Source organism: Sus scrofa, chromosome 6 (genome assembly GCF_000003025.6).
Source record: "Sus scrofa isolate TJ Tabasco breed Duroc chromosome 6, Sscrofa11.1, whole genome shotgun sequence".
Taxonomy (NCBI): Eukaryota; Metazoa; Chordata; class Mammalia; order Artiodactyla; family Suidae; genus Sus; species Sus scrofa.
In genome coordinates, this window is record NC_010448.4 from 87596836 (window position 1) to 87612080 (window position 15245).

A 15245-nucleotide genomic window follows, 5' to 3' on the forward strand; every position below is an offset into this window, starting at 1 on the left:
ATACATTATCCCCATACAAAGTCTTTTCAAGTCAGTAATATACTCCAGGCCTAGAGGAAGAAGCTTGTGAAGGACAAAGCACTGAAGGTATTAAAAGGTAGCATAAGTGACAGAAGTTGGAAGCAGTGGGTATAAAGGCAGATGGAGGAACTGGCCTTAGTCAAGAAGGCAAAGGCATAATTTTCCACTAAGAAAAAAAGGATATAGGATAGGTACAGACAAAGTTTGTTGTAAGAAAGGAAATAAATGGAGAGTTTGTATGCTTAAAGTGATGGAACACAACAAAAGACTGAGTTGTACCATGCTTTCTGTGGGATGGATGGCACCTGAGGTGACTAATAGGCAGGGATAGGGATACTGGTGCTTCCTGAACTGCAGAAGTGTGAAAATCCATCAGCTGTCTGGCAACAAAGCCCAGATACACCACTGGAAGCTCCAATGCTCCAATTCTAAGAGGTCTGGTTTTCCTATTTCTATTTTTAATGTCACAAAAAGCAATCAACCCAACAACATTCAGAGAGTGACATACATGAAATTTTAAATTTAGGTCAAAACAGAAACAAAAAAACTAACACATCTTATAGACGTGAGTATCCTCAACAAAACGAAGCATTCTGCTTTAAATAATCTGTTCGCCTTCTTTGGCGACAAGCTACAACTGTAGTCGCTGACGAACAGAAGAGGCAACAGAGAGGTAATAGAGCTATGCAGACAGCAACATGCATAATCTAAACCATAGAATGTGGCAGAAATCTAAACCAGATAATTCTCTGAAGCTAGTGGCAGGAAACACCAAAGTTTATTTGCCAACCAAGACGAAGACTCAAAGCCAGCTCCTCACATCTACAATAAGCACTCCTTAGTTATAGCACAGAGCCTCAAATATTTGCAACTTAAATAATAACTATGCTTTTCGGTGAAGTTCCATAGAGCTGTTTCAAACATATCCATTCTGACATAGTAGTCAATCCTATAGAAATATAAATTTCATTAAGTTGAAATAAATTGGCACAGGAGTTCCCGTCATGGCTCAGTGGTTAACGAATCCAACTAGGAACCATGAGGTTGTGGGTTCGATCCCTGGACTTGCTCAGCGGGTTAGGGATCCGGTGTTGCCGTGAGCTGTGGTGTAGGTTGCAGATGCGGCTAGGCCAGTGGCTACAGCTCCAGACCCCTAGCCTGTGAACCTCCATATGCTGCAGGAGCGGCCCAAGAAAATGGCAAAAAGACCAAAAAGAAAAAAAGAAAGAAAGAAATTGGCACATGTTTTTTGTTTCCCCATTTGGAAGTTTTTAAAACACAAATAAGTCAAATTATACCACCATCCGATATTGCGCTGACATTTTTTTTTGCTTTTTAGGGCCACGCTCATGGTGACTGGAAGTTCCCAGTCTAGGGGTTGAGTCGGAGCTATAGCAGCTGGCCTATGCCACAGCCATGTGCCATCCAAGCCACGTCTGCAACCTACACCACAGTTCATGGCAATGCTGGATCCTTTGTCCACTGAGTGAGGTCAGGGATCGAACCCACATCCTCATGGATACTAGTCAGATTTGTTTCCATTGCGCCTCAAAGGGAACTCCTACTCCTACTCTGACATCTCTAATTTGGCATTTTCTGTACCTGTGGGCTTAGTCCAAGATCAAGAAGCTGTTTATAAAGATGCCCACTGTGAAACAGCGCAAATTGGTACAAAAAGAAAGTGCTACTTAGAAAAGCTATGTTACAATGTGAGCTATTTTTTTAATAATGAGCAAATATCTAGTCATTTGTGATGGAACACGACAGAGGATAATGTGAGAAAAATAATATATATGTATGACTTGGTCACTTTGCTGTACAGTAGAAATTGACAGAACACTGTAAACTAACTTTAATGGAAAAAATAAAAATCATTAAAAAATATATTTTTTTTTTAACTTGTAAGCATCTAACTAGTTTAATACAGGAGTTCTCTATGACATGGGTTCAAGCCCTAGCTCAGGAACTTCCCTGCCCCTCTGCCCCCAAAAAAGAAGTCTAAAAATGGTAACACTTCAAGTTGAAGAGAGCGGCAAGGCCCCAACCTCGTCTGACTAGTGTTTATAAAGTGGGGTGGTCTTGGACAGTTATTCAGGAGTTCCCATCACCGAGCAGTGGAAACAAATCTGACCAGGAACCATGAGGTTGCAGGTTCGACCCCTGGCCTCGCTCAGTGGGCTCAGGATCTGGCGTTGCTGTGAGCTGTGGTATAGGTCGCAGTCGAGACTCGGATCTGGCATTGCTGTGGCTTGTTGTGCAGGGCGGCAGCTGCAGCTCCAATTCAGCCCCTAGCCTGGGAACATCCACATGCCACAGGTGCGGCCCTAAAAAGAAAAAGGAAAAAAAAAAACCCACAACTCAACAAAGACTCTGCGTCTTAGTTTCCTCGCTTGCAAAACGGGTGTTTAATAGATGTTAGGGAGTTGCCACATCTATTGTGAAAGGTTAGGCTGCAACCTGCAATGATAGTCCCAAGGCTCCCCCAAGAGCCAAAAAAGAGCAAATCTCTTCTGTGCACAGACTTCTGTTACCATAAACGTGTGCACTGTCCTTTAAATTTTCTCAACTGGCCTTTCTACTACTTTCCTTGGTCATGTGGCTTATGACTGCATTTAGTAAAATAGCTCAGGGTGCATCATTCATTGGGTTTGACTCCTCAGGATGCCTGCTTCAATTCCTCCAATTAACACTCCAAAAAAAAATAAGCAGTTTTACAGTTTGGGTAGTTAAAATTTCTGGTTCTACATGAAAACACTTCATTTTCAGTCTGGCTCAGCTAATGAGTATAAAAATCAAGATTCTCATCACGAAACTATGATATCAGTGAGAACAAGTGTGCCATCCCTAAGACGAGTTCTTTGTTTCAAATAATATATAGTAGGTTAGTAGAGGAAAAAAGTACAGAGGAGATAATTCAAGATAACATGGACACTGGAATTCCTGTCATGGCACAGCAGAAATGAATCCGACAAGAACAATGAGGCTGCAGGTTCGATCCCTGGCCTCACTCAGTGGGTTAAGGATCCGGCATTGCCATGAGCTGTGGTGTAGGTCGCAGAAGAGGCTCAGATCCCGAATTGCTCTGGCTGTGGTGCAGGCCAGCGGCTATAGCTCCAATTAGACCCCTAGCCTGGGAACCTGTATATGTCGCAGGTGCAACCCTGAAAAGACAAAAAAAAAAAGATAGGATGGACATTGTATACTAACTACAGTAAAGTACACGCATGAGGCTTTGAATTAGATCTGGCTCAAACCCCAACTCTACAACATATAAACTGTGTGACCCTCAAACAAGACAGCTCTTTGGAGTCCCAAATTCCTAATATGAAAAGCCATCATCCAACAACTCCTATCAAAGGAAAGCATTTACTGGCAAATAGTTAATAAGGGTTCAATAAATAGTAATGGTGGTTGGCAAAGATTCTATTTTCCCTAAAGGCAACAGGAGCAAAGAAACTGTATTACATATGTTCTGATCACAAGCCATGCCAAAATGCGAACAATTCAAAAGAAAAAAAAAATGAAATTCTATACTGCATTTGAGTTCACAATTACAAATCACATGCTACACAATAAGGACAGAGATCTCACAAATAATATTTAGTCATGATTAATATGACTTGGAGAGTTATATCTATCTCCAAAGAATACTTATTCTGGAAGAAATTAAGTTTGTCCTAACACTGAATTCAATCTACCATATATTTATGACCCCACTATTTTGAGAGCAACTGTGCCATACAGAGTCAAAGAACAAAAATGACAGCCTTTGAAAGAGTTCAATCAGGGCGTGGGGGGGGGGGGGGGGAGACCACTCATGAATACATCCACACAGGCAAATAAACACAAAGTGATGACAAGAGAAAGAACAGGAAAAGATTAGCAAAAGAAGGCTTTTCAGAGGGAACAATACCAGCTAAGGAGATTCCCAGGCAAAGAATGGGGAAAGAGTTTACTCTAGAAGGCTAAGAAGATCATAATGTCCAAAGACACAGAGGCCTAAATCTGTGCGGTATGGATGTGTAGCAAACTAAAATTAATTTAGGGCTGCTGGGAGTTCCCTGGTGGCCTAGTGGTTAAGGACTCAGTGTTATCACTGCTGTGGCTCAGGTTCGATCCTGGTCTGGGGATTTCTGCATGTCATAAACACAGCCAAAAAAAAGGTATGACTAGTGTATACAGTGGCAGCCAATTTGAAGAGGGAGAAAGTGGTGCATATACAGAGACATCCACAAAGTCATGGAGAGAAACCTATACACACTGGTGTTCTAATCCTCACTAATCCTCAGGAACAGTGATTCCAAGGAACAACCCATGAGTACCATTACCACCACCACTCAAGTACGTTGGAATGACCAGCAGCATCTGACAACAACTGCAGTACACTTTATTAGGGTGGGTAAGACAGAAATCAACAAAGGATTTAAGTAGAAGGGTGAAGGGTAAGATTTGTGTTTGAATCAGTTCTCTTGAACAACTTGGGTGGAGCAGCAGGGAGAAAGAAGGAAATCGGAGTATGTACAGAGAACAGCAGAGAAAGTCTAGGTAAAGATTAAAAGGTCCTGGACTACAGTAAACTAGAGGTAGTAGAAAGACCTGAGCAAGAGAAGACGTTTCCCGAGGTATGTATGAGCAACTGGTGGCCCAGTGGATCAAAAACGTCTATACATGAGGTAGCTGATTAACCGGCCTTTAAATACCAAGCCAGAGGTTATAGCCAAGCAGAGATACCTAAATGGCAGGCAGATGGCCCTGGAAATCAGGAGAGAAATCTGCACAGGAGACGTGGTTTTGTGAAAAAATATAAAGAATGTGCGCCCATCAAAACAACTTTAGTGGGTGAGAAAATCCCTCGTGCAGCAGAATGGCTCACCTAGTGTCGCTGCTGCAGCCAATCCAGCTGTGTAGGGGTCCGTCCCTGGGGGCGCGGCACTGATGATGTATGGATTGGGGACAAACGCAGCGGGAGCTAAACCTGCTGAAAACATACCTGTCAGTAAAAACAAACTTGACTAAAACTGCAGCCCTACCAAACACCTACACAGTTTGGCTAATCATTCCAGGCTATAGGTGAGGAAAAAAAGAAAAAAGAGAAGAAACGATAGGTTGAGAGTAAAAAGGACTTTTAAAAAGATATATTAATCCCTACACTAAAGATTATGGTGTCATCTATTTTTTTAACCTTTGCTGAAGAATTACAATTAAAATCATTATGCGGCTTTAAATTCAGCACAATTTCTAAAAGACTATCAAAATTATAACAGGCTAAAATAAAGGAATTTAAAAGAATTTGTAAAATGGGATGGAGGGAAAGATTTATTTCCATTTAAACAATTTTCCTGTTTTCCGCAAAGAAAATGTACACATATGTATAAAGAGTGCTATCTATAAGTATAAACTAAATTGGACCCAGGCAAAGGCTTTTGTGCCTAGTTAATACAGTTGACCCTTTGACAATGCAGGAGTTAAGGGGTGTCGATCCCCATGCAGCCCAAAATCCGTGTGTGACTTTATAGTTGGCTCACCACAGCCATGGTCCTGCATCAATGATTCAACTAAGAATTGACTGGTACCGTAGAACGTATCTATCGAAAAAATCTGCGTATAAGTGGACCTGTCCAACTCAAACCCATGTTGTTCAAGGGTCACCTGTATATCTAGGTTGGAAGCAAGTCTTTTCTTCCACCGTATTCCACAATCCAGGACTGGTGATTTTTATCTATTCAATCACATCATTTGGACACATTTACAATTTTTTTCTACTTGTACTTGTCTATACTTATAGCACTTTGTTTCAAAGAGATCTGAGGAAGGTGGGGCAGGAGGGAGGTCTACACATTAAGACTAAAATACGCACATCAAAACATCAAATGTGATAGGAAAAGGGCAAAGCTACTTTAAAAGCCAGTAAGATAATACTTGTAAAAAATTTTCAATACATGCTACTTAACAAATGTGATGTTGACATATCCATAGTCTATATAACCCCAACAAGGACAAAACTATTGTTATCTGAGTTCATCCAAACAGAGTTGATGCCAGGCACTACTATAGTAAATAAATCCTGAAACAGATGAAGCAGAGCAATAATTGGATACTAAGAAATCTTAGGAGCTGAGGTCTAGAAAAAGAATGTGGCTAGAGACAACTGGACAAGAGTAAGAGGTCATTTGCTTTGAGGAATCTGCCTGGACTTTGATCATCAGCCTATACTACTGAGTTTCATTGCTGCCGCTATCCTTAAATGGGGGCCACACCTATAAGGGCGCTATCGGCTTAAGGACTTACCGATGTGGGGCTGATGCGCGGCTGCCAGCGCATACTGCTGTTGCTGAGCGGCTGTCAACTGCTGGACAGCAAGTGCGTTAGGTCTTTGGAACAGCTGAGGGAAGAAAAGGACATGATGAGGTGAGGAAATCTGTCTCATGAAATATAAAACCTTTCTGATTAAAAATTTCTATAAGCCCTTGTTTAAATGTGATACTTAAGACAAAAATGTTCTCATTCTCTACTCATTCCTTTAGTATCTCTGATGCTTCATGGTTTCATTTTCCCTGTCTTTACCTCAATTTGGGGCACCCAGTTATCATGTGCTGACTACTTCTCAGGCTCTCTGTCCCCTGAACCACAAACATACATACGAATGCCCTAAGGCTGTCAACAGGGCTGAGGGTCCTGCCTGATCCAGAGCACTCTTAAAAACTAAACAAATGTACTATAAATGACTTACCACATTGGACCTAGTGCTGTCACCTCCCTTCAGTTCTTTTGAAGCCCCCACAAACACTCTGAATTAATTCTTACCTACTCACGTTTTGGACAGGAAAAATAAAGTATTTATTATATCATCCTCTGGCTGCCTCTTCCCAGGGGAATGATATTGGATACCTTCCTCAACCAGTGGCTTATCCTAATGGGTAAATTGCACAAATGGGGGTGTGGGGTGTGCTGAGTTTCCTAGAATACCAATTCTTGTATATGTAAGAAATAAAATAACAGAAATACAGCTACTTTAAAATAAATAAATAAATAAAGACACCTAGGAAAGTTCCTGCTGTGGCACAGAGGGTTAAGAATCCCACTGGAGTGGCACGGGTCACGGTGGAGGCCCAGGTCTGATCCCCAGCCCAATGGATCCAGCACTCCTGCAGCTCAGATTCAATCCCTCACCCAGGAACCTCCCTATGCTGCAAGTACAGCCATAAAATTAAAAAAAGAAAAGAAAAGAGAAAAAACTATCAGCTCAGATTCAGCATGCTGCTTATGTCCCAAAAGAAAAAAAGGAGTTCAAAGGCCTTGACAATAGGAATATCCAAGATTCCCTCTTGTTATAAAGTCAATCATCCACTCACTCATTCCATAAATATTTATGAAACAACAACAACAAAAAAAAAACCCTGGTAGGCACTGTGCAAGGAACTAGAGATATAACACTGAATTAAGTGTCCATACATTTTAGTATGAATAGTATTGGTACAAAGAAAGGGACACGTGATTTTGGATTGCCCTGTTATGCTTCCTCCCAAGGAGTCATACCGAAGACTTCTTTATTTGTTGAAATCAGAATGGAAGAATTTACTGACAGGATCTCCCTAGAAAGGACCTTCAATCTACCTGCTCTTTCTACAGGACTTCTCAACAGCCCAACTAACATCACTGGATGATATATAATAGACACCATGGATCTTGAATTACAGATGTCCTCATAAAGAGACCTGACTGTTTCAGACATTACAAGATAATGCCATTCCAACAACTCAGCTTAATTATATCACAACTGAACTTCTAATATTATCCAAGGTAGTGGACTTTATTCTACAACTTGGCTAATTCTACGCCTCGAATATATGAGTGCACTGATTTGAAATTTTTTTAAAAAGGTGAAAATTCTAACACACTAGCCAACCTCACCACTCTTTCTATATATTTCCCTTTTTTTTTTTTTAATGGAACTCTTCATGTATTTGCTCGTCATCCTTGCACAGGGGCCATGCTAATCTCCTCCATCTTCGTTCCTTTTTTTTTAAAGTATATGTGCTGCAGAGAGAGAACTATAGACATCTTTCTAAAAACCAGAGTAGGAGTTCCAGTGGGTTAGGAATCGATGCAGCACAGTGGGTTAGGAATCGATGCAGCAGCTTGGGTCGCTGCAGAGGTGCAGGTATGATCTCCCACCCAGTGCAGTGGGTTAAAGGATCAGATGATGCCAAAGCTGCAGCGTAGATTACAGCTGTGGTTCAGATTCAATCCCTGGCCCAGGAACTTCCATATGCCACAGGTGTGGCCATAAAAAAAATAAAAATAAAACCAGAGTAAAGTAGTTGGAGAGGCCAAGATGGCAGAGTAGAAAGACCCTGAGCTCACCTCTTCTCCCAAGCACGCCAAAATCACAAGTAACTGTTGAACAACCATCAATAAAAATAAAGACTGCAACCGACCCAAAAAGGTCTTCTACCAATAAAGATATAAAGAACAGACCACAAGATGGTAGGAGGGGCACACTCGAGATATAAGCAAACCTCATACCCTCTGCATAGATAACCCACAAACTGGAGAATAATTATATTGCAGAGGTTTACCCACAGAAGTGAGAGCTCTGAGCACCAAGTCAAGCTTCCCAGCCCAGGGGTCCAGCATCAAAAGAGCTCCTAGAGCATCTACTTTTGAAGGGCAGTGGAGCTTAACTATAGGAGCTGTACTACAGGATTGGGGGAAAGAGAGACCTCACAATTTTTTTTTTTTTTTAGGGCCACACCCGCAGCACATAGAGGTTCCCAGGCTAGGGGTCTAATCGGAGTTACAGCTGCTGGCCTACATCACAGCCACAGCAACATCAGATCCGAACCATGTCTGCAACCTACACCACAGCTCATGGCAACGCCAGATCCTTAACCCACTGAGCAAGGCCAGGGATCGAACCCGCAACCTCATGGTTCCTGGTCCCATTTGTTTCCACTGCACCACGATGGGAACTCCCAGAGACTTTTAACTTTTTAAATCTCACATTCAATAAATAAATAAATAAATAAATAAAATCTCACGTTCACCAGGACCAAGGGCAAAATTGGAGTAGTTTTTTGTCTATGTTTTCACAGTATGGATGTAAAAAGTCACCATGTAGTACAGGTTTCAAAATTACTTTACAGCATTTTATTTTCAAAAGTTAAAGAAAAGCCTCATTATGATGCTGAAAAGACAGCAGTACTTTATAAGCAGTGATTAAATATCAAGTATTCAAAAGAAATACAGGAATCTATTGACAATTATATCAAAACAACTGTTCGTTCCAGGAGGGGAGCCAACCGATAGTGTTTGGTAACTACAACCCTGTGATTTTTCCCAAACTGGTTTCACATTTCTGTTTCATTTAAAGGACAGTACCTCATAGTACTCCTACCAACAGGAGGCAGCCCACCCAAAGGGAGCAACCAGGGAGGCAGGAAACAATAAAAGAGTGGAAAGTTGTTTAAAATTGTTTTCCAAGGTTGTAAAAATATCTCATAGTTCCACTAAATATCCACTGTTTCTTCAATGGGTCTCTGGGATTTTTCTAGCCTAAAACCTTTTGAAATATTTAATATCTCAGACACTGCTCATAGTAGTCTCTTCCCTCTACTCTTCTTTGCCCTGCTGCAAATGAGATAACTCATTTCATTCAACAAACATTCTCTGAGCACCTATTATTAGTTAGGTGCTAGGACATGGAGCTAGGGAAATAAAGTTGAGTATGTTCAGAATATAAATCGTGATGTTCTCTTGATTTATTAACCAAAAACAGCATCCCAATACCATTCTACATGACTTATCCTCACTTCAGATGTTTTTAACATTACATGTAACATACGTATGTACTGTACCTCTAAATATACATATAAATCCCAAAGTGTGTGTGAATAAAAATCAATCCACTTAATACTAGTTTGTGGTTCTCACTACCATGTTACCACACTTTGAGAGTGGGGGTTATTGCTTTTAACTAAAAACATATAACCCTCCCCCCAAAAATATACAGGCCCTCTAAGAGCTCCCATATATCCTGTGTTTGAGAGTTAACATCTCAGTGATTATGGCAAATAGAGAAGGAATTATTTTGAGTGCATCTTGCAGTAAACAATTAACATAAGTAAATTATGCATCAGCAGCAGGCAGATTTGATTATAGCACAGATTACAGCAATTCTGGCACATTCTCTTTATGTAAATGGTTCAACATTAACTGGAAATACAGGTTATTCAAAACAAAATTGGGTAATTGGCAAGTGATGGATTCCAAAGGATCCTGAAAAACTCATATAAATGCCATCTGCTGGGCAAAGCACTGAGCTCTGTTAACATTTTCATGATTTTCACAGTGCAAGCCAATAGTTAACTGAGAAACACAATACTCAAGCGAAATTTGGGGAAAATGCTTATTTTTAGGTCAGTATATGATAAATGCGCCACTATTTATTACAATCTTCTTGTGTAGAATTCATAAGCTATTAAAAAAACTACAGGGGGAAATACATTAATTATTTCAAGCATATCAAGGTTCCTAATATGAACTATTGAAGGCATAATTTGGCAACCACACAAGCAAGCTGGCTTGGCTCCCTTCTCTGTCACTACATGACCTTACAAGAGATACTCTGCAGGGTTTATATTCCAGAAATGGTTCCGGGCAGTCAAAAACACCCAACACAGTGACTGGCATACAGCTAGCACCTTATAAGAGTTAGCTATTATTATCACTGTTATCAATACTAATTGTTGGCATAAAAATATTGGTGTCAAGTTTTCAGAATCTAGACGAGTAATATCTAAATGTGGAGTTAGTAAATGTCAAAGACTACCCTTTCTCTCCTCAAAATAAAACTAGCTTCTTACAGTTTAAGGCAATCTATATAATGGAGAGAGGATAAGAGCACAGAATCTGGGGCCAGAAGGCCTGGATTCAATATCTCAGCTCCACCACTGACTGTGTGTGTGAGATGCTGTGCCCTACTCTCCTCCCCTCACTAACCAGGGACAATAAAGATCTAACTCATAAGGTTAAAATCAATACACATACAGGAAGCACTTAAAATAGTCCTTTACATGTGATATTCTTTCTGATGAATGAGGACAGCACACTCTCCCGCCCTGACCCCCCACCCACAGTCCTTCTGTGGGTCACCTCTTACAGCTCCTCCTCCAGCAAGGCAATCCAGAAGGGAACATAGAAAGCAGAGGGCAAGACTCTCTGAGTCAGTATTTAAGTCAAAACCCCACTGAGTTCAAGCACCAACTGATGTCCAGTCACAAAAAGGGAGAAAAATATTTTTGTTGTTTTTGTTGAGTACTTTTAAAAATATACTCCATGCAGAAAAAACTAAGAATGCAGCTGAATGTGAAGGTGAGACAAGCCCACACAACAAAGAGCTTTTTGTTTCTAGCACTAGGTCCAAAGCTAGAAACCAAAACAAAGATATTACACAGCTTGCAGTATATGATCTTCAGTACGTCTCTCAGCTTCATGATGGGTAAGTTTTTTTGTCTATAAAAATATAGTAGCTGCCCTACCTCATGGGGCTGTTGTCAGAATTCACAAAGAAAAGCCCTTCAAACACTAACAGCATTACATCAATAGCAGAACAATTTTTTTTTTGGGGGGGGTGTCTTTCTGCCTTTCCTAGGGCCGCTCCTGCGGCACACGGAGGTTCCCAGGAGCTGTAGCCTCCGGCTTACGCCACAGCCACAGCAACGCGAGATCTGAGCCACATCTGCAGCCTATACCACAGCTCACGGCAACACCAGATCCTTAACCCACTGAGTGAGGCCAGGGATTGAACCATCAACCTCATGGTTCCTAGTCAGATTTGTTAACCACTGAGCCACGACGGGAACTCTGAGAATAATAAATTTTTTAGAAAAAATTATACCCTGGCGCTAGTCCTCAGTACATGAAATGTGTAAAAGTTTGCTACTGTCTGAAGCTTTCAGATCAAAGTCCATTTTTGGCCAGGTTGTCTGAACAGCTACAATGATCAACTAATAATTACAATGATTTTTGGTTTAACAGGTACATAAAAATGATGCTGTCAATTTTTTTAAAAAAAGAAAAGAAAATCACATTTCATAAGCAGATGAAGAATCTGATTCCAGGAGTTCCCTGGCCGAGAGGCAGGTTAAGGATCCAGCACTGTCATACTGCTGCAGCACAGGTTTGAACCCTTGGAACTTACACATGCCATGGATGTGGTCTCACACACACACACACACACACAAAACCTCTTGATTCCAAAATAGATGATTTCTAAATAAGGTGAGAAAAACAAAATATATCCTTCCATCACGTAAATTTTAATACCTTTTGAAGAAAATCATATCCTAAAATTTCAGGGAAGTCAGTACGTTTCAACTAACCTGTTAGCGAAAGTCAGCATTGTAACAGTGACAATACACATGATACTGCTAGAATAACGTTCCTCTCATTTGTAAACTGAAAAGAAAGCCAGGAACTCTAAACACCTATATTAAAACCATACACCCACTTGGCTCAAGAATCACTACCGGAGTTCCCATCGTGGCGCAGTGGTTAACGAATCCGACTAGGAACCATGAGGTTGCGGGTTCGGTCCCTGCCCTTGCTCAGTGGGTTAATGATCCGGTGTTGCCGTGAGCTGTGGTGTAGGTTGCAGACGTGGCTTGGATCCCGCATTGCTGTGGCTCTGGCGTAGGCCGGTGGCTACAGCTCCGATTCAACCCCTAGCCTGGGAATCTCCATATGCCACGGGAGCGGCCCAAGAAATAGCAACAACAACAAAAAGACAAAAGACAAAAAAAGACAGAAAAAAAAAAAAAAAAGAATCACTACCACACTTTTAAAAGTAACGCATGCCAATTTACTCGCCCATCTAACTAGGACTTCCAGAGGATTGCTTTTTTGTTAAAACAGGTCAGAGTTTTAGTGCATCCGTACACAATTTTGTAAAACACACCACATCATTGGGTTATTTTTAGATTAATACAACCCTAAATAAAGAACATCAACAATTAACCAGATTAATATACCTCATTACTAACTTAATTCTGCCTTTGGATTCTGTTAAATATATTCTGTAATATAATGAAACCTACTAATAATTTTCTAAAATATATTTAGGCAAATATAGCTAATTGAATAGCTACTTAAAGACTACTGCTCAAGCATCAAAACACAAAATGATATGAACACATTGTATGTGAACTGTTCACTTTCTTTGTCAGGATTAAAAGACAGGGGAAAGTGGTATCAATGAGCATTTCAAACTACCCTAAATTAATGGTTCTTAACCCCAGATCTTTGTACCTGGGACAGGCAAAATTAATTTTATTTTCAGGAAATTTGACACACCCTACAATAATTATTGAATATATCTGTGATTTAATCACCAGTAGAAACTATCATTATTTTCATGTTACTTCACAATTGCTGAACGTCTCCAAAACTTGCTTCTGTTCACTATGGCAGCTAGTACCACTACTTCTATTTCATGCATCACATGATAAAGAAGCAAGTACATCACTAAATTTGTTGTTAAATATTATGATAGCTATTTTTATATAATTGGCTTCCTTTGTAATCCTACTTACACTATACATCTTAAAATATTCTGAAAACCTCAGTCCATAGAGCTCACCTAACTGCTAAGGAGCTCATGACACAAAAAAAGGAAACCCTGTTCTAAATACATCTTAGGTTAAGTTTGTGATTATATAAGTAACTTAACTACCCACAACCAAAGTACCCTAAGTACAATGAGTTTGTAATGGACCAAATGAAAATTACCTTTTCTATATTTTCATGCTACTCTGTATAAGTGTCTAAGTATAAGCTATAAAGTCTTACGAAACCAACTTATACCAAATGAAATGAAATGAAATAGGATACAAGAAGGAGTTATCTGTCCATTTCCAACCCAGATCTCCTCATAAAATCACAAAGCTTCTCTACTAATTACAACAAATAACTCAAAACTTAGGGAAAAAAAAACCTCTGATGTCCATTTAAGAAATGAAAGAACAAAATGTACAGGAAAAAAAAATGTGTGTCCACTAGATCTTTGGCTCAGTCTGCACAATCATTAACAGGTCTGTACTCAGGTCTGGCTCTCAAGGCCTCTGTGACTCAGACTCAACAACTACATGCATCTATCTCCTTTTTCCCTTCTACGTGTATCTTTACTCTTGTCAACCTATGATCAACCTCAACCTATGACCAACCACAGTCATTTTCACCTACATACCTCTGCTTTCTTAACTGTAGCAATATACATTCCACCTGTCATTCAAGTTAGGTCTATGCAAACTTGGCCTTCATTGAGCCCTGCTCTGGTCTGACAGCATCCCAGACCAACCAACTTTAGCACTTAGCTCCTTAACCATTCTAATCCTTACATGTATGATAGTCTTACTATGAATACTAGCTCTGTTCACTACAGACAAAAGCTGAAGTTCCTTGAAGGACACAACCGTCAACAGTTAGCTAACTAATATGGGTAAAAGAACGTCTAAAGCTGCTACTAAACTAAGAGCACAAAAACACGATAATTAAGTCATCACTTCTTAAAAAACGTCTTGTCAACACCTATAAGGCAGCACAACAAAGTCAGTAAGACTCAAAACACTATCTATGCAACCTCACAAGTCACTTTTTTTCAACCTCAACCACCAGCTGGGGTGACTGTTTCTACCTTATCTACTGAATACATATATGTTAATTTCTAATTTTAAGCCTTTTATTTACTCCTCCACTGAAATTTTCATTCTTTTCCTGGTATAAACAACTCTTTCAAGACACAGCTCAAGATCCACCTCTTCCACAAATTTTTCCTTCCCCCAGCTAACAAAATTTGTTCTCCTTGTGTAAGGTTCCTAGGACATGGGCATAAATGGTCTCATCCCTTGTCATCAAGTATTTTCTTGCACTATTTCAATGATCAAATGAGTCATAATAGCTAAACTGAAAGAGCCATGGAATTGGGGGAGCCCAGTGTATGCGTGAAATATATGCTTGACTAAAAGTGACAACAAAAATGTGAACAGAGGTTACAGTCTTCAGTCCACAGGTCTGTGATCTCCCTGAAGTTATCCACAAAATTAGGTGTCAAGTGAATTGTGTATGGAGTTCCTGCTGTGGCACAACAGGACTGCGACATCTTGAGAGTGCTGGAATGCACTCAGTAGGTCAAGGATCCAGCGTTGCCACAGCTGTGGAGGAGATCA

General features: G+C 40.2%; 1 protein-coding gene across 33 annotated transcripts in view; it reads right to left on the reverse strand.

Annotated features, from left to right (window-relative positions):
• The window catches only part of PUM1 (pumilio RNA binding family member 1), a 141096-nt gene that overhangs the window by 50448 nt on the left and 75403 nt on the right, over window positions 1–15245 (reverse strand). For 14 of the 33 annotated variants that reach the window (XM_021095736.1, XM_021095734.1, XM_021095751.1 and 11 more), the window contains 2 exons: window positions 6310–6403; window positions 4895–4999 (listed from right to left, as the gene is read on the reverse strand). In XM_021095736.1, the coding sequence (XP_020951395.1) occupies window positions 4895–4999; window positions 6310–6403 (199 nt within the window). Of the gene's footprint in view, window positions 1–4894; window positions 5012–6309; window positions 6404–15245 lie in introns of all 33 variants that reach the window. The other 19 variants (XM_013999086.2, XM_021095755.1, XM_021095762.1 and 16 more) reach the window with 3 other exon arrangements.